The 24,032-nt window shown below is 54.1% G+C and overlaps 1 protein-coding gene across 1 annotated transcript; it reads right to left on the bottom strand.

Annotated features, from left to right (window-relative positions):
- Window positions 1-116: 116 nt before the first annotated feature.
- Window positions 117-22,173, bottom strand: ATP1A3 (ATPase Na+/K+ transporting subunit alpha 3). Its single transcript, XM_053604867.1, has 23 exons — window positions 21,981-22,173; window positions 17,535-17,621; window positions 17,377-17,436; window positions 16,911-17,114; window positions 15,678-15,791; window positions 15,431-15,565; window positions 14,904-15,021; window positions 14,514-14,782; window positions 12,436-12,634; window positions 12,243-12,352; window positions 12,027-12,161; window positions 8,707-8,899; window positions 8,259-8,434; window positions 8,043-8,179; window positions 7,202-7,352; window positions 6,334-6,502; window positions 3,478-3,632; window positions 3,265-3,388; window positions 2,589-2,734; window positions 1,995-2,125; window positions 1,456-1,557; window positions 721-812; window positions 117-466 (listed from the first exon to the last, which is right to left on the bottom strand). The coding sequence occupies exons 1-23, from the start codon at window positions 21,984-21,986 to the stop codon at window positions 438-440; spliced, it is 3,042 nt and encodes a 1,013-aa protein (XP_053460842.1). The 5' UTR covers window positions 21,987-22,173; the 3' UTR covers window positions 117-437.
- Between the last annotated feature and the right edge of the window lie 1,859 nt (window positions 22,174-24,032).

The following is a 24,032-nucleotide window of genomic DNA, read 5'->3' as shown; positions in this document are numbered from 1 at the left end:
AAGCCAAGTTCCTGGGGCTGTGTATGACAGGTGGCAGCAAATGGCAGCAGAGGTAACCCTGTCCTGCCTGCAGCCCCCATCCGTCCAGACATCACGCACAACACACATACCATTTCTCTCCCATGGATATATTTGATAATTGTCCAGAACCAGAGATGGCATCAGTTGGGGAGTAGGAGGGAGTAAAAAAGAGCCCAGGGAGGTGGCTTGGATGGAGGATGGAGGGGTGGGGGGGAGGAGAGGGAGAGAGATGGCAAGGAGGGGGGCAGGGGGAGATGCCAGCCAGAGGGAGGGCCAAGAGAGGGGAAGGGGTGTGGGCCAAGGTGGGGCGGTGGGGAGAGAGGGCCCCTCCCCCCAGAATACAAAATGGGGGTCCTGGAGGGGACTGTCCCAGGCTTGGGGCGTAGGGAAGAGCCAGCAATGTGGTGGGGTTGAGGTCAGTAGTAGGTTTCTTTCTCCACCCAACCTGCAGAGACAAAGAAGGAAAGAGATAGAGTAAGAGGTGGGGAGAGACAGGCACGACACAGCAGAAGCAAGAATGCCTGCCAAAGGAACAGCTGCAGGAAACCAGAGGGACAGAGCGTGGGAGGGCAGCGAGGAGGCCAGGAAAGTCAGGAAGGGAGGAGGAGTTGGGAAGGGCAAGGAGAGACACCACCCCCCTTCCCCGCCTTGGCCTGTCCTAGCCCTGGTCTCTGCCCTCTGCCTACTGAGCCCCCTCACCCCCAGGGTTCCTGCGCAGGATGAGTTTGCGGATTTCATCGTAGACGAAGATGAGGAAACTGTAGGGGAAGGCACAGAACCACCAGCTGGGCCTGCAGAGAGGGAGAGGAGAGGATATGAACATGGGACCCTGTGAAGGGACATGGGGGCTCCATCTCCCAAGACTCTGTGCCCATAGGTGAGGGGTGCACTGGGGCCTGCAGAGCGACCCACTGTGAGGACCACCATTGAGGAGGCTTGGTGGTATCAGAATAGGAACACACAGCCAGGGCTCCAGAGAGACCCCAGGAGAGGTAGAGCTGGGGCCCAGGCTGAGGCCTGTGAGGATGTCCCAGGGAATGATCCTTTTTTCCCTTCAGTTTAAAACGAGTTTTCAGGGCTGGGCGAGGTGGCTCATGCCTGTAATCCTAGCACTCTGAGAGGCTGAGGTGGGTGGGTTGCTTGAGCTCAGGAGTTCGAGACCAGTCTAAGCAAGAGTGAGACCCGGTCTCTACTAAAAATAGAAACATCAGCCAGACATAGTGGCGAGCACCTGTAGTCCCAGGTACTAGGGAGGCTGAGGTCCAAGAGTTTGAGGTTGCTGTGAGCTATGATGCCATTGCACTCTACCCAGGGTGACAGATGAGACTCTGTCTCCAAAAAAAAAAAAGAGTTTTCAGTGTTTACATTTTAGCTAAAACTGGCTGGCAGGATCTCCTGGAGGGCACCAGGCTGGGTGGGAGGGAGGGCACTCACTTGAGAGGGTACATGCGGAGGGCCACATCCATGCCGGGGCAGTAGGACAGGAAGGCGGCCAGCGCTGTCTCCTCAAAGAGCCCAAAGATCAAGATCTTGTTCCTGGAGGTACAGGAGAGGCAGGGCTGGGCCCAGAGAGCTCCCCACCCCGCAGGGACAGCAAGAGGCAGGACACAGACACCCAGAGACCCACAGAGACCAGCAGCAACAGAGACGGCCATGCATGCACAGAGTGCTACAGGAACCACAGATGCGAGACGCAGGCAGAGACACCGGGAGAGAAAGGGTGTGAGACGCACCCCGAGACAGGAGGCAAAGGTGACACAGAAAGGTAAAGACAGAAAGGCAGGGAGGAATGGGGGGAGGCACAGAGAGGCAGTGGAATAAAAAGAAAAAGCAGATCTGGGGAGGGACTCAGGGCACCCACCCCCCAAGAGACAGACTGAGAGAGAACTCAGGCAACAAGACATCCACAGCAGGAAGCATGGGGATGGATACAGACAGACACACAGATAGGACAGGTGGCAGCCGGCCCTCACTTCATGCCCTGTTGGAAGACTGAGTTCCTCCGGGTCTTGCAGATGATCAGATCGGCCCACTGCACGACCACTATGCTCACGAAGAAGGCGGTGTGGCACGTGAACTCCACCACCTTCCTCTGCTCGTACGTCTGCAGGAGTGGTGAGCAGGACATGGGGCGCCTGGTCAGCCCTGCAGCCCCACCCCCACCCCACCACTGGTGCCTTTCACCTGACTCCCAACCTGGACAGGGCCCCAGGGGCCCCAGAGGTGTCTCCTTTTTTCAGGCTAATACCCCTGAGGAAAGAGTCCAAGGAAGGAGAAAGGTTGACAGGGCCAGGGAGGAGGTCAAGGATCCCTTAAGCCCCCCAAGGAGGACAGATGGCACTTTGAAGGGACAGACAGAGGCAGGAATGGAGGCCTGGTGGGTCAGAGAGCACCAAGAGCCCCAGGAGGCTCCACATCCTTGGCAGGAATTTTGCTGCTGTCCCTGAGGCAGAGGGGACATTGGAGGAGGTGGCCACAATGGCTGAGCAGCTCACCCAGGCCCCTGTGGTGGGCAGGGACTCTGACTTGGAGGCCTCCCACAATGCTGTGGAGCCGGCCTCACTCACCCACTGCTGCCCATAACTGTCCTCTAGGTCATTGACGGTGCGGTCGTCCCAGTTCAGCCGAATGCCCACAAGGTTGCCAGGCAAGAAGCCATTTTCTGCCAGGATCACAAAGTAGGAGAAGAAGCCACCGAGAGCCTGGATCATTCCTGGGGGAAGGAGGGAACGGAGCTGAAAAGAGGCTCAGGTGGGAGCCGGTGGCCAGCCAGTGCACCTCAGGGGCCTCCTGAGAGCCCCACGGGGAGGAAGGTGGGCTACCTCGTGTTGAGCTCTGTGGTCTGAGGACGGGTTCCCAGAGACAACTAGGGTCCTATTGGCAGTGAACGCCTGAATGCACCACCTGGGTCTGAGCCTCAGGGAGGGGCTCTCACAGATGGGTAACCTACAGCCCCCATCCCACATGACCTGAACAACATAAAACCCTGGCCCTGAGTCTGATGGGCCCCCCAGGCAGGTGTGACCTCTCAGGCCGCTGCCCACTGCTGGGGAGCCCTTGCTTGCTGAGACACTCTTAAGGACAGCTGCTATGCACCTCTGGGCTCTGCACACATCACTCCAGCAGTAGGAGAGCAGGAGGTGCAGAAGGATGGGGTGCAGCCCTCCACTCCTAGGGAGCTCACACACTGGTCCTGTCCCAGGTCTGTTTCCCTTGGGCAGCACCAGGGTCCCAGCCCCTCACCAATCTGCCCGTAGGCCATGCTGATGAGCCTCTCGTTCACTAGCTTGTCGGTCCGTGGGTTCCTGGGCTGTCTTTTCATGATGTCACTCTCGGCAGCCTCGTACGCCAAGGAGATGGCAGGGACCTGGGCAAGAGAGGCCCAGGTGAGCTCGGGAAGGCAGAGGAAGGAAGACCCCACCATCCCAGGGCCCAGGGATAGCTGCCGGATCTCACCATATCGGTGCCGAGGTCAATGCAGAGGATGGTGATGGTGCCCAGGGGCAGTGGGATATTGGCCATGATGAAGAGCAGGAAGGGTGTGATCTCAGGGATGTTGCTAGTCAGGGTATAGGCAATAGACTTCTTCAGGTTGTCGAAGATCAGGCGGCCTGCAGCAGGGGCAGGCTCAGAGCTCAGGTGCCCACCCAGGGAGCTCCATTCCCTCTGCCCATCTCCTGCCCAGTCACAAATCCTTTCTAATCCAGCTCACACCTATGCCCCACCTTTCCACACACTTTGTCTCTGTTCAAACATTCTTGAAATGCAACCCCTTTGTAAGATGGTCTGGGAGTTTTTATTAGAGTTAAACATGTCTCCACCCCAGCAACCTACTACCAGACTAATCCCCAAGAGAAATGAGTGCTTATGTCCACCAGGAAGCAGCGCAAGAATGTTCACTGTAGCATGATTTGTAATAGCCAAAACCCAGAGCCAATCCCAATGTCCTCAGCAGGTAAGAGATGAACAAACCACAGTGCCTCCATGCGGTGGAGTATCACTCAGCCGGGAAAAGGGGTAGGCTCAGGCACATCCACCTTCATGGCTGGAAGGCACATCCACCTTCATGGTGTTAAGTGAAGCCAGCCAGACCCAAGGGCATTTACACCATGCGCTTCCATCTAGATGAGGGTCAATACTAATCTATGGTGTAAGAAGCCAAGGTGGTGGTTATTTCTGGGGCAGAGGGGAGACAGACTTGGAGGGGATCAGACAAAACTGGAATGGAGGCCTGGAAAAGTTCTCTGTCTTGACTGGCATCTGGTGCTTGCCTGGGTGTGTACACCTGTGAAAATTCCTGAAGCTGCCTAGCTCACTGATGTATGTTAGCATGATAAATTTCAGTGAAAATGTGACCAGTACAGTGTATGTAAAGTAAACCCAGCAAGGCTGCACATAATGTAACAGAAAGACCCTGGTCCTCCCTCCTGGGGGTCTCTCTCCCTGCAGCGTGCTGTTCTCACAGACTGGATATTTCTCATCCTAAAATATCTATGGGTGTGGCCAGGTGCTGTGGCTCACATCTGTAATCCTAGCACTCTGGTAGGCTGAGGCAGGTGGATCATCTGAGCTCAAGAGTTCAAGACCAGCCTGAATAACAGCACCCCGTCTCTTCTAAAAATAGAAACACTAGTTGGGCCTGGTGGCTCACACTTATAGTCCCAGCTATTTGGGAGGCTGAGGCAGGAGGATAGTTTGAGCCCAAGAGTCTGCGATTGCTGTGAGTTATGATGACACCATGGCACTCTACCCAGGGTGACAAGAGTGAGACTCTGTTTCAAAACAAAAAAAAATCTAGGGGTGAAACAATGATTTATATGCACATTAGTGAGGTTCTCTGTGTGTGGCAAGGAGCGAGAAAGAGCCAAGGCAGGCCATGATCCCCGCTGCTGCCCGGGTGCAGGCACGGAGGGCTTGTTGCTCTTGGAGCAACCTGAAACTCCCCTAATGGAAGTTAAACTTTCTTTCTTCCCACTTCACCGAGTCCTTCCCTGTTCACTCTCTCTGGGCAGGACTCCTGGGATTACCTATCACAGTATGCCAGCTGTTTTTTGGCAACACAGATCATAATTTTGTACCTCTTTGTGTATCTGCGACTTGTGGAAGGCTGTCTCCTCACACCCCCCCACCCCTGAGGGTCTGCTGTGCTCACAGCTGCACCCCAGCACCCTGCAGAGGCACCAGCTCTGGAAGCAGGGCATACTATGTCCAGGAAGGCATGTGGATTGTGTGTGCACAGATGTCTTGTGAGGAAGAAAGTGCTAACCATGGTTTCTTCTGGGATGTAGGAGACAAGGGGCAAGGGCATTTAATTTGGACTCAGCTTTACTGTTTGACATGAACCTATTTTTGACTCTAGTAACATTTCATTTTTTTTTTTTTTTGAGACAGCACTCTACTGAGGGTGAGTGTAAGCACTCCACCCTCAGTAGAGTGCTGTCGCATCACAGCTCACAGCAACCTCTAACTCTTGGGCTTAAGCGATTCTCTTGCCTCATCCTCCCAAGTAGCTGGGACTACAGGCGCCCGCCACAATGCCCAGCCATTTTTTTTGTTGTAGTTGTCAATGTTATTTGGTGGGCCCAGGCCAGATTCAAACCCTCCAGCCCCAGTGCATGTGGCTGGCGCCCTAGCCACTGAGCTACAGGCGTGGAGTCTCTAGTAACATTTCAAATGGGAGAAAGAAATTAAAAGAAAATGCACCAAAGCATGAACAACAATTATTTACGAATGTTGAGATTATGAGTGATTTCCATTTGTTCCTTAGTGCTTTTCTGTCAGAATAAAACTGAATGTTTTTTTTCTATCAGAATAAAACTGAATGTTAACCAGTGCCTCTGTGGCCATGCTAGGCCATCAGGAAGGGGTGCCTACCAGCTCTGCAGGGCTCCAGTACCCTCAACTCAGTACCAGCTCCTGCCTCAGAGCCCAGCCCCCCACGTGTCTCCCCACACAGTTTCCTGCAATCCTGTCCCGAACATTGCTCTCCGTGGAAATAACCGTTTGGCCCAGTGACTCAACTCAGCCATCCCTGTCCACTCTGGGAATCTGGGTGAAGAGCCCCAAAGACTTCCCCCAGGATCCTTAGCTCAAGGACCCAGAAATGCCTCAGCCTGGTCCTACCCGCAGAGAGCTCCTGACTCTGGGGTGGGGGGTGAGGAAGACAGAAAAGGCAGGATCCAGCCCTGCCAGGGCCCAGGGGGAGCTGTGTTCTCCACCACACATCCTGCTGCAGCTCTGGCCTGTTCCCCTCTCCTTTCTCAGGCCTACTGCAGTGACCCCAGGCTCCAGGGCCATCCCTGGCCAACTCACCCTCCTCCACACCCGTGACAATAGAGGCAAAGTTGTCATCCAGCAGAATCATGTCCGCTGCCTGCTTAGAGACATCAGAGCCAGCGATGCCCATGGCCACCCCAATGTCAGCCTTCTTAAGAGCAGGGGAGTCGTTCACACCATCCCCGGTCACGGCCACAATTGCACCCTGGAGGGAAAGAGGGTGAGGATGACACTCAGAGGACAAGCCCCAACCACTCCTCCCTCATACCCAGGGGTCCGAGTCCCTAGCCCCTCATCCCTCAGACCCAGAGGTCTAGGCCCCCAGCCCCTCCTCCCACAGACTTATGGGTCCAGGCTCCAGCCCCTCCCCCCTCAGACTCAGGGGTCCAGGTCCCCAGTCCCTCCTTCCTCAAGGGGTCCAGGCTCCAGCCTTTCCTCCCTCAGACCCAGAGGTCCAGGCCCTCAGCCCTTCCTCCCTCAGATGAAGGGGTCCAGGCCCCAAATCCCTTGTCCCTCAGAAGAAGACAGGGTCCAGCCCCAGTCCTTCCTCCCACAGACATAGGAGTCCAGCCCTAGCCCCTTCTCCCTCAGACCAGCTCCTTCTTCCTCAGATGAAGGGGTCTGGGCTCCAGCCCTTCCTCCTTCAGAGCCAGGAGTCCAGGATCCCAGCCCCTCTTCCCTCAGATGAAGGGGTCCAGGCCCCAAATACCTCTTCCCTCAGAAGAAAAGGTCCAGCCCCAGCTCCTCTTCCCACAGACACAGGAGTCCAGTCCCAGTCCTCTCAGACCTAGGGGTCCAGGCCCCATCTCCTCCTCCCTCAGACCTGGGGGTCTCCCTTCCTCAGTTAGGACCCAGGAATTGAAAGCCTGGTCCCCCCCTCTGCTGGAGCCCGGCCCACGCCCACCTGTCTCTGGCAGCCTTCCACAATGATGAGCTTCTGCTGGGGGGATGTGCGGGCGAAGACAATCTCAGTGTGATTCTGCAGGATCTCATCAATTTGCTCAGAGGTGAAGTCCTTAAGGTCCGTGCCATGGATCACACAGGCCTTGGCGTCACTGGGAAGAGCAGAGAGGGCAGTCGGCAGAGGTCAGGGTGTCTGAGTAGTGGTACAGTGATGACTAATGGACAGAGAGACAGATGGGCCAGGCCCACAGATGGGAGAGCCAGAGGACCAAGGGCTGAGAGACGCAGAGGGTCTCTGGGGGTACTGCAGGAGCGGGCAGCGGGGACGGTCCTCAGGAAGTCCTTGGGCCAGTGGGTTTAGAGGAGCTTAGATGTATGGACAGACAGGGAGGGAGACACACAGAGACAGGCATGAGGATAGCAAAGCTGAGGATGTCAGAAAATCAAAACAGAGAAAGGAAGGAAAGATAAAGATAGATAGGAAAAGAGAGAGAGACACAGAGAAACATGGGATTTCATTGAATCCTCTAAGATAGGAATTAATAGTAGCCCAGTTTACAGATAGGAAAACTGAGGCTCCAGGATGCTAAATGACTTGCCTAAGGTACATAGCTTATAGCTAAGCCTTGTGGCTGCAACACAGGCTGCCCATCCCACACATGAAGGAGGATCAGAAGCCAGAGCCTGAGTGTACAGAGGGGCCCCAGGAAGGGGATGAGCAGTGCACAGGGAGGCTGGCCAGAGCTGGCCAGAGACCAGATGGAGGCAGACCTCCTGTGTGAGGCCCACAATGGATCCATGGATCTGTGGGTCGCAGGGCTTGGGCAGGGTGGGTGGCTCACCGGGGGTTGACCTGGCTGACAGGGATGTTAAGCCGAGCTGCAATGTCCTCCACGGTCTCATTGCCCTCAGAGATGATGCCCACGCCCTTGGCGATGGCCTTGGCTGTGATGGGGTGATCGCCCGTGACCATGATGACCTATGGGCATTGTCTTTTAGGGACAGTGCACCGTCTTCCTGCAGCCCTGGCCCTGCCTCCCTGCCACCCCAGGCCATACCTTGATGCCTGCGCTGCGGCACTTGCCCACGGCGTCAGGGACGGCTGCCCGGGGTGGGTCGATCATGGACATAAGGCCCACAAAGCAGAGGTTGTCTGTGGTGAAGTTCACGTCATCACAGTCAAAGGCAAAGCCCTTGGGGAACTGCTCCTCAGGTAGGTAGTAATGGCAGAAGCCTGCAGGCAGAGACAGGACAGGGTGTGAGGGCTCCACTACCGCCCTGGCTCCAAGGTATACATCTCCAGCGTTCCATCTCCCCAGTCAGCCAGTGAATCAACATCCCACTTCACTTCCTAAAGATGCCTTCCCTTCTTATTCTTTCATTCGTAGTGTACATAGGCAGGCCCAATTTTGAGTCAGGCTCTAGACACCCCTCCTTGCCCTCTAGGAGCCCCCAGAGCCAGCATGGATTTGGCCCCTGTTGCCCTGCCATGCCGGCGATGAGTACCCAGCACACGCTCGCCCAGGCCGCCAAGCTCGAGATAGGCATTCTGGAAGGCCTCCTTCATCTCCTCGTCCAGCGGCTGCTCCTTGCCCTGCAGCAGGATGGTCGAGCAGCGGTCCAGAATGCGTTCAGGGGCGCCCTTCATCACCAGCAGGTATCGGTTGTCATTAGGGTCCTCAGTCTCATGGATGGAGAGCTGCAGACAGAGTTGAGGGTGGGCATGCCTGAGCCGCAAAGACTCCTGGAGACCACCTGTGCCCAGCTGGGGGAGGGCAATGTCCTGCCCCCACACTCAGGGATGGCTGCCAGGGTCATTTACGGCCAGAGTGACCCAGAGGGTGCTGCCCAAGTCTCTTCACCCAAGAGAGATCCATGTGTTTATCAGACTTTCTCATAGAGATCTCTGCTTACCCCTCCCCCTTTCTGTCTAGCTCACAGATATTTCTGTCCCTCTGTATCCCCTGCAGAAATCACGTGCCTCTCTCTCGGCTCTCCCTTGCTCTCTCCAACTTATCATCAGCCTCAAAAACACACCCAGAATCTGACCTCTTCTCCCTACTCCTTGCCCCCATCCAGCCTCTGCCATTCCTCACTCGGTACGTCATCGTGACAACCCCCACAATGAGGTCCCCAGCCCACAGCACCTCCTTCCTGTGGCAGCTAGGAGGAGCTTTTAAAAATACGCCTGTAATCCCAATACTCTGGGAGGCCAAGGTGGACAGATTGCCTGAGCTCAGGAGTTCAAGACCAGGAGTTTGAGACCAGCTTGAGCAAGAGCGAGACCCTGCCTTTAAAAATAGCTGGGTGTCGTGGCAGGCTACAAGCATTCCTGTAGTCCCAGCTATTTGAGAGGCTGAGGCAAGAGAATCACTTAAGCCCAGGAGTCTGAGGTTGCTGCCACAGCACACTACAGAGGGCGACAAAGTGAGACTCTGTCTCAAAAAAAAAAAAAAGTGACTCAATTATGAGCCAGACATGTGGCAGGCACCGGTAATCCCAGCTACTTGCAGAGCTGAGACAAGGGGATCACTTGAGACCAGGAGTTTGAAGTTGCTGTGAGCTATGACACAAGGGACTCTATCTCAAAAAAAAGAAAATGTGGCTCAGTGGAAAAGGAGAAGCCACTCTGGAAATCATTCCAGCAGTTTCCCAAAAGGTTAAACATAGTCATCATATGACCCCTCAACCTCCCATCATGACCCAAGAATAATGCAAACAAATGGCCACACAGAAATTAGTCCAGTTCACAGCAGCATTATTCATAGTAGCCACAAGGTGGGGGTAATCTACATGTCCATTCCTGGATGAACAGATCAACAAAATGTGGAGAAGCTCTACACTGAAATATTACCCAGTCATTAAAAGGAATAAAGCTCTGATGCTTGATACAATGTGGACAGGCCTTGAAAACATTACGCTCAGGGAAAGAAGCCAGTCACAAAAGGCCACATGTTGCATGATTCCATTTTTATGAAGTGTCCAGAATAAGCAAATCCATAGGGACAGAAAGTAGGTTAGTGGTTGCTTAGGGCTGGGAGTATGGGAGGAAGAGGGGGTGGGTGATAGCTAGGAACGAAATGTGTGGTTTCTTTTTTGAGGAGATGAAAATGCTCTAAAATTAACTATGTAGATGGTTGCCTGTAACCACGAGTATACTAAAACTAGAGAATTAGACACTTTAAATGGATGCTCTGTAGTATGGGAATTATATCTTAATAAAGCTATTTAAAAACATGCGTGTTAACTCCTGTCTGTCCTCTGCTCAGAGCTTGTGTCCCCTTCAGAGTTGCAGCCAAGTCCTCTCCTTGACCTGGGAGGGGTGCCCAGAGGAATCTGGGATCTGGCCCAGAACCCAAGCCCTCCCCACCCCCCGCCACATTCCCTGGCTCCTGGCTGCTCTGCCCTGGCTGTCTGGCTGTTGTTCAGCCATCAACACACTCCTGCATCAGGACCCACTGCCTGAACACTCTTGCCCCAGCCACCTGCAGTGCTCCTTCTTTCAGCACAATGACCAGTTGTGTATATTTCCTCATGCCTTTATCATTATCTGTCTTCTTGAACCAGAGTATAAGCTCTAGAAGGGAGGAACTCACTCTTAGGTGGGTAACCCTACCACCTAAGACAGGACATGACAAGTGTTGGCTACTTCAAACAAAAAGTGTAGAATGAGCCAGGGGTGGTGGCTCATGCCTGTAATTCCAGCACTCTGTGAGGCCGAGGCACATAGATTGCTTGAGCTTAGGAGTCTGAGACAGCCTAAGCAACAATGAGACCCCATCTCTACTAAAAATAGAAAAACTAGCCGAGTATTGTGGCAGGAACCTGTAGTCCCAGCTGCTGCAGAGGCTGAGGTAAGAGGATTGCTTGAACCCAAGAGTTTGAGGTTGCTGTGAGCTATGATGCCACAGTACTCTACCTAGGGTGACAGAATGAGACTCTGTCTCAAAAAAAAAAAGCCACAAAAGCAAAAAAACGTGGCTCGGTGCCTGTAGCACAGTGGTTATGGCACCGGCCACATGTACAGAGGCTGGCAGGTTCAAACCCAGCCCAGGCCAGCTAAACAACAATGGCAACTGCAACAAAAAATAGCTGGGTGTTGAGGCGGGTGCCTATAGTCCCAGCTACTTGGGAGGCAGAGGCAAGAGAATCACTTAAGCCCAGGAGTTGGAGGTTGCTGCGAGCTGTGACACCATGGCACTCTACCGAGGACGACACAGTGAGACTCTGTCTCAAAAACAAAACAAAACAGGGCGGCACCTGTGGCTCAGTTGGTGGGGCGCCGGCCCCATATACCGAGGGTGGCGGGTTCAAACCCAACCCCAGCCGAACTGCAACAAAAAAATAGCCGGGCGCTGTGGTGGGCGCCTGTAGTCCCAGCTGCTCGGGAGGCTGAGGCAAGAGAATCACTTAAGCCCAGGAGTTGGAGGTTGCTGTGAGCTGTGTGAGGCCACGGCACTCTACCAAGGGCCATAAAGTGAGACTCTGTCTCTACAAAACAAAGAAAAAAAAAACAAAAAAAAGTGTTGAATGAATGAAAGTGCTGCCCTGCTCCCGAGATCTCTGGCTGGCTCCCACCCTTTGCCTCTCACTCTCACTCTTGGGTTCTTCTGTTGCTCTCCCCAGCAGGGAGGATTATTATTCCTGTTTTACAGATGGGCTCTGAGAATGTCAGTAACTTGTCCAAAGCAGGAGGCCAGTGGGGCAGAGGTGACCACTTTACAGGCCTTATAGGGACACTGAGGTCCAGCCCAGCTCTCTCAGAAAGACAAATACCTGGTATTTGTTCCTGGAATTAAAGTATTAGAAATTAGGAATTAGAGTACCTGGTATTTGTTCGTGGAATTAAAGGGGATCTCGGCCACTTTCTTGTTGCGTTCACGCATCAGCTTCACAGAGCCCGAGGACAACTCAATGCACTTGAGCAGGGCCGACTCGGAGGCATCGCCGGCCACATCTCTCTGGGGAGAGAGAAGGGGCCATCAGAGCAGGTGCAGCAGAGGGGTGAACACAGGCAGAAGGATGCTCACAGCTGGACCCACCTTGAGCACAGGGATGTTGTCCTGGCCACCCTTGAAGACTGCGCGATTGCATAGTCCAGCGATGTGGGACAGGGCCACCCAGGTGTGCGAGCTCTTGTCGAATGAGGTCCCTGAAGGAGGCATGTGTGAGAGCTGTGGGCTTGGGCTCCCTGGGGTCAGGTCTCCATGATATCCATCCTGGGTCTCCACTCACCTGACTGATCCTCAGTGGTGTCAGCCTCATGAATCTGGTTGTCAAACCACATGTGTGCGACCGTCATGCGGTTCTGGGTGAGGGTCCCTGTCTTGTCCGAGCAGATAGTGGATGTGGAGCCCAGGGTCTCTACTGCTTCCAGGTTCTTTACCAGGCAGTTCTTCCGAGCCATGCGCTTCGCGGTCAGTGTCAGACACACCTGAAGGATGTGTAAGTGCAGGCAAGTTACAAGTAGAAGCCCGGCAGTAGAGTTGGCTGAGCTCTGTGAGCAGCCACAGCCCAATTGCTCAGCCTAAGGAGAATCCGGGGGGTGCTGGGAAGTACGAGGGAGCACCCAGCAATGCCACTCCCTGGTCAGACATATTCTAGAATTTTTATAGCAGCAATATTTATAATAATCCAAAACTGAAAACAGCCCAGATGTCCACTAACAGCAGAAAGGATAAATTGTGGAATAAAACATGGAATACTATACCTCAATAAAAAAGAATAAATCCCTGCTGCCTGCATGGATGAAGCTCAAAAATATAATGTTTAGTAAAAAAGAGCCAGAAATAAGAGTTCATACTGAATTATTCCATTAATGTGAAGATTGAAATCAGGCAAAGTTAATCTATGCTGTTAGAAGCCAGGTTAGGAGTTACCCTTGGGTTGGGGGGTAGGAGCTCAAATGAGGTTTTGACGGACTTCTGGGAGACACAATTTGGGTGCAGTGGGTAAGAGTGAGTTCAGTTTGCCCAGAATCATCAGACTATTTTGTGTGTGCAATGCTGGCCAATGAAAAGCCTCTTGGGAAAGGCTAGCTGTGAATAGGCTAATATGGAAAATTTTGCACAACACATTAAGTCAAAGAATCAAGGAGCATAATGGTCTCTCTAGGATGGATCCTTCTGTGTATCTTGAAAACAACATTAATCAATATGCCCACAGCTCTCAAGGGGACAGCGCAGAGACCATACTTCCGGGGTGGGGCTGGTGGCTAGGCAGCAAGAGAGAAACTGCTATTTTATTTTTTAACTTGACATAGTCTTCAGATGTTTTACAGTGAATGAGTGTTTTTATTTTTGTTGTTGTTTGTTTTTTTTAGAGACATAGTCTCACACTGCCGGGCAGTGGCCTGATCACAGCTCACTATAACCTCATGTAATCTCAACCTGTTGAGCTTGACCTTCCACCTCAACGTCCCAAGTGGCTGGGACTACAGAGGTATACCACCAGCCCCGCTAACTATTTATTTATTTAAGACAAAGTCTCACTGTTGCCCAGCATAGAGTGTCAGCCTATCTCAGCAAACTTCTGGGCTCAAGCCATCTTCCCACCTCAGCACACAGACATACAAAGATAAGATAGACTCAGACACACAGACTCTCCCAACCCTGGGGTCAGATACACAAGTACAGACTCCCCTTGACACAAAGCTCCCTTCCCAGATTCCACCAAACTCAAGGGTGGGCTGGTTGTCAGAGGCTCTGGGTGGCCTGTGAACCCACCTTTCCCCCTGTGTCTCCCGAGTAGCTGGGACTATAGGCCCCTGCCACAACACCCAGTTAATTTTTCTATTTTCAGTACTGATAGGGTCTCACTTCTGCTCAGGTTGGTCTCTAACTCCTGAGCTCAAAGGATCCTTCTGCCTTGGCCTCTCAGAGTGCTAGGATTATAGGCCTGAGCCACCACACCAAGCCCCAGCTAATTTATTAATTTTTTGTAGAGATGGCGTCTCTATTCTATGCTACCCAGGTTGGTTTTGAACTCCTGACCTCAAGCAATCCTCCTGTCTTGGCCTTCCAAAGTGCTGGGATTACAAGCCTGAGCCGATGTCCTCACTGAGTGTGGTTCTTAATTTTATAAGTTAACTTAATAAGTGAAAGGATTGTTAGCTCTTTATGTCTTGCGGTGTTTCTCAAGGTTTTTGTTTGTATCTGTTTGTTTGCTGAGTTAATGAGGACCTGTGAGTTTCGGGTCCCTCCTTATTCAGGATCTAGGCAGCTCAGCCCTCAGTGCACAAATATCCTTATCAAGGACATTGCAATCCAGGTCCCCAGACCCTCCTCCCTCAGACCTAGGGATCTGGCCCTTACGGTGACAGTAGCTAGAAGGCCCTCGGGGACATTGGCCACGATGATGCCGATGAGGAAGATGACAGCCTCAAGCCAGGTATATCCAAGAATGAGGGAGAGGATGAAGAAGGAGACACCCAGAAAGACGGCCACACCAGTGATGAGCTGGATGAAGTGCTCAATCTCGATGGCAATGGGTGTCTTGCCCACCTCCAGCCCTGACGCCAGGGTGGCAATGCGGCCCATAACAGTGCGGTCACCTGTGGCCACCACCACACCCCGAGCCGTGCCTGTGGACCAGAAGGGTTAGGTGAGATAAGGTAGACTCAGGGAAGTTCTGAGGGACCTGACCTCTGGAGGCACAGACCTCTATCTGCCCCACCTGAATGTCCCCTCCATGCCCTGCCTCACCTTCCACACAGTTTGTGGAAAAAAAGGTAATGTTCCGGGTCTCCAGGGGGTTGTCGTGTGTGCAGTCAGGAGAGCGGGTCTGCGGCTCAGATTCACCAGTGAGGGAAGAGTTGTCTACCTGGGGATGGGTAAAACAGACAGAGGGCTCAGCCCAGGGTCTAGGATCAAAGGGCATTTGTCCAGGAGACATTGGGTCTGAAGACCGTGTCCTTGGAGGTGACAGCTAAAAGCCTGCATGCCCAGTTGAGTGAGTGGTGTCTGGGAGACAAGATGCTGAGATCTTGAAGGTGGGGGAGATACAGGGCTGCTTGCCAAGGTCTAAGAAGGTATCTGAAGGTCTCAGAGGTGTTAGGTCTGGGCCCCAGACTCCTGACTCCTGGGTGATGGGGGCGGGGACCTAGACCATTGGGTCTGAGGGAGGTAGGGATGACACCTGGACCCCTGGGTCTGAGGGAGGAGGGGCTAGGGTCCTCAACCCTTAGACTGCCCAAGGGGAGGACAGAGCTGGGACCCGGACCCAGACCCACCTTGCAGCCGTGGGCTGAGATGATACGAAGGTCAGCTGGGACTCGGTCTCCACCCTTGATCTCCACCAGGTCCCCAACCACAACCTCCTCAGCATTCACCTGCATCTTCTCACCTTCCCGGATCACCAGGGCTTGCTAGGAATAGGATGGAGAAGAGTCACTTCCCAGCGTCCCTCGACCTGGGTGTCACTTGGCTTGGCCCTCCCTACCTGCTCACCCCTATCTGCCCTTCCTGGGCAGCCCTCACCTGCGGCACCATGTTTTTGAAGGACTCCATGATCTTGGAGCTCTTGGCCTCCTGGTAGTAGGAGAAGCAGCCAGTGATGATCACGACAGCTGCCAGCACAATGCCAAGGTACAGCTGAGGAAGAGACATAGAGAGAGAGGCGGGGTCACAAGCCGCGCAGAGCCACTGACTACCAGTGCACCCTTGAGTTTGGTGGAATCTCGGAGGGGAGCTTTGTGTCAACGGGAGTCTGTACTTGTGTATCTGACCTCAGAGTTGGAAGGGTCTGTGTATCTGACTCTGTCTTGTCTGTGTGTGTTGAAGTTTTCTTTGTGTGTCTGTGTTTCAGTCCCTTTTTCTATACATAGGAGTGTTTGAGTCTTGGGGTCTGTTGATTTCTCTATTTTGTGTGTGTGTGTGTGTATCTGTCTGTCTGTGTGTAGGTTTGTGTGTCTGTCCTGACTGCGTATCCAGCTTTAGATGTATCACACTGTGTTTAACTCTCTATATGTGTATCCCTGTCTCTGTCCCTGACTCTACTGGTCAGCTTATGTCTCAGACTCTGGGGATATCTGTCTGTCTGTCTGCCTGCTTAGGTTTTAATTTCTGAGAATTCTGCCTGTCTCTGCTTGCTTTTTGTGTCCCTGTTACCAGGTTATGCCCGCATCTCTGTGTGTGTTTGTCACATGTGAATTTCTGTGCTTGCCTGTCTCAGTCTGTGTCTGTGAGTCTGAATGAGGTGGATGTGTTTGAATCTGCACACCAGGGTGATGGTCTGGGTTGGCTCTTGATGTGTGGATGCCTGCATGTGCAAAGATCTCTGTGTAGCAAGTGTGTGGGTCTTTGTTTGTGGGCACAGGATCTGCTAGGACCATGTCCCACACATGTCCCCTGAGTGAGTGGATAGGTCCTGATGTATTAGTAGGTGGGGGAGCCTGGGTCTCTATGTGAGCATACTTACTCTTTGGGTATCTGCCCACCTGATGGTATCTGTTTGGTACATGACCCCTTGACAGTGTCTGTTCTTAGGGGCACTGAGGTCACATAGGCTTGGGACAGAGCTCCAGATCACATATCCTACTGTGTGACCTTGGACAAGTTACTTGGCCTTTCTGAGCCTCAATTTTCCTCTTATCTTTTCTGATTCACCCACTGAGTGTTTGTGAAAGTTGAATGAGAAAAAGGAGAGTGGGCTTTGAAAAGTCTAAATGAGTAGGGAGAAGTGGAGGCTAGTATGTTCCTAAGGGCACTCACGTTGTCGCCAGAGGGGTCATCTTCGGTGCCCGCCTGGATGCCATAGGCCAGGAAGCAGAGGATGGCCCCGATCCACAGCAGGATGGAGAAGCCCCCAAAGAGCTGACGACAGAACTTGACCCACTCTGGGGTGGTAGGCGGAGGTGTGAGTGCATTAGGCCCATCTCGAGCCAGGATCTCCTGGGCTTTGCTGTGAGTCAGACCCTGGGGGACAAAGTACTCATAAAGAACCCTCCCTAAGCAGCCCTGGCATCCCAAGCCCTCACTGGCACCCCCAAGCACCAAGAAGACCTACTCTCAGTGTCTCCTCCCTCAGACCCAGGGTTTAGTTAGGCCCAGCCCTTTCTCCCTCAGACCTGGGGTCCAGCCCCATCCCCTCCTCTCTCAGGTTCAAGGGTCCAACTCCAGCCCCTCCTTCCTCAGACACAGAAGTATGGAACCCAGCCCTTGCCCCAGCCAGTCTCACCTGCACGCAGTCCGTGTTGTATTTCCGGCAGACTTCTTCCACTGACATCTTGTGCTCTGTCTGAGGAACAGGAGTTTGGGGGATGTGGGTGAGTGCCCAGGCCAACCAGGGCCTGGGGGCTCTCTGGGAGGGTACTGGGGCACTCGGGCAGTGCTTACCATAGCAACCTCCTTCTTGAGGTCATCTAGGTCCCGGCGCTCCTTGGCCTTGTTCTTCTTGGGTGAGCCCTTGTCATCTTTCTTGTCCTGCGAGGTGGCGACACGATAGCTGTCAGAGCGACCAGACTGCGGGCGAGAAGGGTTTCCAGGGGGACACCGGCCCTCCGTGCCCCGGCTCTCCTCCTGGCCTATGTCTCTGCACCTCTCAGTGAAGATCTGTCTGCCTCTCAGGGCCTCCCTGTCTCTGCCCAGTGTCCCTGTGGGTTCAGTTTCCCTTCTGGCTCCAGGCATCTCTCAGACCCTGGGAGTCTCATCTCCCCAGACTGGCCTCAGTCTCTGGCTTTGTGGATGTCTGGGCTTCTATCCCTAAACATCTCTTTCTGGCTTCTGCCTGTGTTTCTTTCTGTGTGTGTCTGTGCCCATATCTGTGAGTCTCTCTCCTTCCCTCTCGATGTGACTTTTCATCTCTGCGTGTCTCTTTCTGTCTCTTTTCGCCTTCTCCCCAGGCCTGTTCGACGGTTCTGTGTGTCAGTCCCTTGATGTCTCTGTCTTTCTCTTTCTATCCCTTCTTGGGCCTTTCTGTCTCTCCAGATAGTTTTGCTGTTTCATCTCTCCTTTTCCTTTGATCTCTTTATCTCTCCACGCTGTTTCTTTCCCTTGATCTATCTCTCTTCACTTTATGTTGTCTCTCTGTCATTCTCCATCTCTTTTCCCTGTCTCTGGGTCACTCTGCATGTCTCTCTAAGGTTGTGTCTCTCTGATCTCTGGCTCTTTCTGTCTATCTCTCGGATGTCTCTCTTCTTCTTGCTGCCTCTCCCCAGGCCCAGCTGAGCTTCCGTCTCCGGGTTCTTATTGCCCTGACTCAGTGTCTGCTGGCTTCTTAGACCATCTTTAAGATCAGTATTTTCTGTCTCTGTCTTTCTCCGTCTTTTGCACACTCTCTCTCTGTCCTGTGTTTCTATCTTCATTTCTCAAGCTGTCTCCTTTTCCGGGACACTTGGTGTGTCTGTCTGCCTCACTTTCTCTTTCAACTCGCTTGTCTCCCTTCTCTGGGGATCTTTCTCTCTTTCTCGCTATCTCTGGGAATCCTCTCTGTCCCTAGCTCTACCTAGGGTACCTCTACTGCTATCTCTCTCTGCGTCTGTCTCTCCCTCTCTCTCTCTCTGAGATCTATCTCTGTCTCTCTCTGGAATCTCCTTTCGATCTCTGTTTCTCTCTTACTGTCTCTGGGATAGCCCTGTCCCTGTTTCTCTCTCACTATCGTTCTCTGGGATCTCCTCTCTATTTGTGTGTGTGTCTCTCTCAGTGTCTCACTCTGGTATCTCCTCCCTCTCTTACTGTCTCTGTGCCTCCATCTATCTCTGTCTCTCCCTCTTTCTTCTCAGGGATCTGTTCTCTGTTTCTGTCTCCCTGTCTGTGTCTCTGTCTCTCTCTCATTCTCACTGTCTTACTCTGGGGCCTCCCCTCTATCTCTGCCTATGTCTCTCTCTCTCAAGGTCTCACTCTGGTATCGACTTTCTCTCTCTCTGACTGTATCTCTCTGGGACATATCTGTCTCCTACTATCTCTCTCTGGGATATCCCTGTGTCTGTCCCTCTATCTCTGTCTCTCCCTCTCCCCCACACTGTCTTTCTCTGGGCTACTCCTCTCTATTTCTGTCTGTCTCTTTATCTTACTATCCATCTCTAGAGTCTCCTCTATCTCTGTCTGTGTCTCTCTCACTTTCTATCTCTGGAATCTCCTCTTTGTCTCTCTGGGAATCTCCTCTGGGTCCATAGGTGCTCCTGAGGGTGGTGTGGATGAAGTTAGGTCCCTGGGGGCCAAGCAGAAGCAAGATGGAGTTTGGGGTGCAGAAAGCAAGAGGCAGGAGCCCCACGCCTGGGTTGACCTGAGTGTGGTGTGATGGCATTGACTGAAGTTCCAGTTTGGGGTCCTGGGCAGATGGGAAGGGCAGTGTCTGAGGCTGGCAGGAAGGGTGGAGCGAGGCCCTTGCAGAGGGCCGCTGACAGATCCTATGGGCCCAGGGCCAAGCTGGGATCCGCGGCTCAGCTCGGCTCAGTGCTAATCTCCTCGTGACCTTGTAGAGGGCCTGAGCTGCCTGCTGTCTGCCCCCAGACCTGGATGCTGAGTCTGGGGGGTGCGGGGAGGGGCTTCAGCCTGGAGATCTGGGAGCCTCAAGGAGGGGCACAGGGAGTGGAGGGAGGCTTGGCCCAGGGCCAACCCTGCAGCAACACTGCGTCTCAGACATGGAGGCACAGAGACTAGGGGACAGGGAGGCAGGCCACTCTTCCACACAACTCCAGTGCCAGGGGTGGTCTCAGCACAGATGGGGTAGACTATGGGTAAGGAGATATGAAGCAATGAAGTCATGGGGTCAAGAAATGTACAGGGAAGCAGGAGAGGACAGCAATGGGGGTCTGGCAGGAGGGGGGGAGATGCCACCCCTGAAACCTTAGGGAAGGCTTGGGAGCTGACACTTGGGTCCCTATGGAAGCTTGGGGTGGGGCCCAGATGCTTGGATTTTGAGAGAGGAGGGGCTGAGGCCTGGACCCCTGAGTTTGAGGGAGGAGGGGCTGGGGCACCCAGGTCCCAGGCATGCGAGTCATGGTTTCTGCTTGCCCTTGCAATGACCAGACTCCTTTGGGGGTAGGCTTCCATCTGTTGGAGTGGGCAGCTGAGGCTTTCCCAGTCAAGGCAGGAGGCCCAGATGGGCGCACTGCAGGCGTGAGCACCTCCGAGGGTAGGGGACACGGCTGTCTCGCTGTAGCCCGCCTCTGCAGCTCCTCGCTATTTTCATGCTGTCCGCCTCTCCCTGATGCTGGCACTAGCTCATGCAGCCTCAGCACCTTGCTTCACCCCCACCCCCAGGGTACCTGTGGTGAATGTGGTAGACATCTCTGAGTATCTCTCCCCTTATCTCCCCTTTTGCCCTCTGCATCCTCTTCCTGTCATTCAGGCTGACTTTGACTGTCTGGATAGGATATGGCTGTCCTTGTGTCTCTCATCTCAGCCTCGGTTTCTCATTTTGTTTCTCTCAATGTCTCTTGGCATTTATCTCACCCACGTCTCATCTCTCTTTATGTCTCCATGTCTTTCTGCTTGTCTCTGTCTCTTTCTTTGTCTCTGTCTAGGTCTCTGTCCATCTCTTTCAGAGTGTCTTTCCCTCTCTCTGTCTTCCCATGCTTCTGTCTCTCCATCTCTCCCTCTAAATCTAAGCCATCTTTGCTTCTCCCCCATCCCTGCTTCTTTTCCTAAGACCCCTCCCCTTCCTTCTCTAGGGCATTGAGCCTCTGTCCTCTTCCCCAATCTGTCTACAGCTTCCCTCCCTCCATATTCCACTTACCTTAAAGCCATCATTGACTACCCCCTCCTCCCTTCTCTCCCCTAGTCGTCCCCCAACTCAATTCTCTCCCCCCCAGCCACCCCACCCCACTAGATCTGCAGCCCCATCCCCCACCTCCATCTCTAGGCCCATCAGCCTTTATCCGCCATCTTTCTCCCTATCCCTCCTATTTCCTCTCCATCAGCTTCTCCCATCCCCACCCTGCCTCCTTATCCCACCTACTCCAACTCACCCACCTCCTCCCCTGACCACCCGCCCCACACCCCAACCCCAGACACACAGGGAGGAATCCAGGGCTGCATCAGGGGTCAGGTGGTCAGCCAGGGAAGGAGGCGGCATCTGCTGGAGAGACTCACAGACAGACAAGGACACATGGACGCGGAGGCAAGGACACAGCCAGGCATGCATGCTCCCCTCACCACACATTCACACACATACACCCTCAGCCATGCACGCAATCTCCCCGCCACAGCTCTCCTGTTCCTCCCCCTCCATAAGCCCCCCACGTCTGCTCCCTAGATTAGGGGCTGCACACACATCACAGCCCCAAGCCCCAGCACACTGCAGAGCACCCCCTACCCAGGTCTGGAAGGAGAAAGAGAGGTCATCTGGTGTCCATCTCACAGTCTGAACCTAACCCCACCCAGCCAGAGAAGCTGGGGGGGGCTTCGCCAACCTCAGACGCACGAACACACGCTCTCAGACACACCCAGACAGGATTGCAGACTTTCAGACACCACCGAGGTCACACAATTGCTGCTAGGACCTCACAGAGCCAGGAACTGATACGCACACATGCAGATGCACACATGCAACAGCACAAGGTCAGGCAGAGATGCCAAGGGATGGTGCACGCCCCCGCGGACTCCAGCACACAAAGCCATGCCAACATGCGCCACAGACCCCCACCGACCCCCGCGGCCCCGCGCTGCGCTCACACCAGCCACACAAGCGCAAGGCCCGGCAGATTTAGTCAGCTCACGGGGTCCTGAAGACCCGGCCCTGAACTCAGGGGTCCGGACACCCTGTCCCCTGCTCACATTCAATGTCACCGGACCCACAATGTCACGTACATGCAGTACCCGGCCGGCCCCAGCACTTACCCCCATCTTGGCGGCTCGGCGGGCAGAGGGGCCGGCTGGCGGACGGGTGCCTCAGGGAGGGCTCAGGCGCGGGCTCGGGCTGGGGGCCTCTGCAGCGCCCGCGCCTCGGTGGGTGCGCGAGTCCGTCCGTCAGTCGGTCTCGCGGCACAGAGGCTGCGGCTGCCGGTGCCGCCGCCTCCTCATATGCCCGCGCCCGCGTGGGGGAGCGGCGCCGGCCAATCAGGGTTGCTGCTGCGCTGACGGACGGCCCGTGCCCCCGCCCCCGGTACTGCAGCTGTCCTCCCCTGGTCTCTGCAAAGTGGCGGCGTGGCTGAGAAGGGGGAGCTCTGCAGGGTGGGGGGGGGGCGGTAATTCCCAGGGACCCACGCAAAGGGAGACCTGTAGACCCCCTCAATGTGGGTGGAGTGTCGAAGGAGGGGGCGCTGAGGGAAAGAGCTCAGAAATCCCCTCCTTGTGTGGGTGAGCCACCAGGGAGAGGGTGGTGACACGGAATGGGGGAAAGTCCCGTGAAGCACTGCAATAAAGCAAGGGCCTCATAGGAGAACCCTGCTTTGCAGTGAGGCTGGGGCTTCCCTGGAGCATGTGGGGTGCTGTCCAGGGGGAGGGCCCTTCAGGATGGGAAAATGGAGGGGGACACAAGAAAGTAAGGAAGACCCCCAAACTGAGGAGGGGCATTGGGGCAAGAAGCCCTGAGAATCCCTCACTGTGTGCCCCACCCCCCACAGTGGTTGAGCTGTCCAATGAGACACGACAGAGCAGAGGACTACCCTGGGAGGCCCAGAAAATGCCCAGCATCCCAGTTACACACAACGTTTACACAGGTAGCCCGGATGTTGGGAACACACACACACACACACACACACACACACACACACACACCCCACCACCACCACAGGTCACACTCACATTCCATCACACACAAGCTTGTACCCATCACACACCCCCAGAGTATGAAATACACAGAGCACCCACCTTGCACACCCATCACACGCACAGCAGAATCACATTCACCGACATAAAGTGCCACATAGACGAACACACACCCTCAGAACATTGTATCTCAGACACACATCTACCTCACCCGACTTTGCACTGTCTTACAGAGAGACCCACACCATGTAGCCCATGACCCAACACACACCTCCTCTCAGCACTGTCAGGCTTTAACCTTCAGACATGCCATGTAAGCCTCTGTGGACATTGCTGCACTACCTTACAATCCATATACATCATCATACACACTACTCCCCAGTGTGCCTGGGCATAAGCAAAGGCCACAATGCAAAACTGCCAAATCCTCTATAACTGTGAATGACAGACACATCACATGATACCATCCCACACATACATCACGTATTGCAGCATGACTGCAGACACCTTTGTTGCACCTTCAAGCACACCCCAATGCCCTCACTCACACACCCCCATCACAGTATGTGTATGCACACCCAGACGCACAGCCAGTGCCCACACCCTAGGTCTGCTACCTACACACCAAACCCATCAACCATCCCTCGGGGCCTGAGGAGTCCTGGCCTCCCACACTCACACTGATACCACTTTGCTCCATGAGGAACACCCAAGACCCCGTCCCCTGGGAATTGTAGAAGGGAGAGAGAGAACCCAACATTGTAGTTTTCTCAGAATATGGGTCTCCTCCCCACAGATGGGAGTCGAAGTGTGGGGGACACAGCAAGGGATAAGGTGTGATCTTGATGCATGGGGGTGGGGAGGGGTGAAGGTTGAAGACCTGGGCAGGGAAATGTGTGAATGACTGAAGGCCAAAGTGAGAGACACAGAGACAGAGACACAGAGAGATGGGCATAGACAGGGCCAGAGACAGAATAGGAGGTGCAAAGGCTTCTTGCAGCACCCAGTCCCAATCCTGTACTCTGACCAGTCCCCAGCCCTCCCTGGGTACTGTGTTGCCATGGTAACAAGGAGGCTGACTCTGCAGCAAGGGAGGCTGGGCCTGCAGACTAGGCTGTTGCCATAGAGACTGGGAAAGGGGGAGGAGCCACATCTTTTACCCCAGGTGCATTGCCCCCAGAT

This window comes from Nycticebus coucang, chromosome 10 (assembly GCF_027406575.1).
Source record: "Nycticebus coucang isolate mNycCou1 chromosome 10, mNycCou1.pri, whole genome shotgun sequence".
NCBI classification, from domain to species: Eukaryota; Metazoa; Chordata; class Mammalia; order Primates; family Lorisidae; genus Nycticebus; species Nycticebus coucang.
This window is presented reverse-complemented; position numbering and strand designations above follow the sequence as displayed.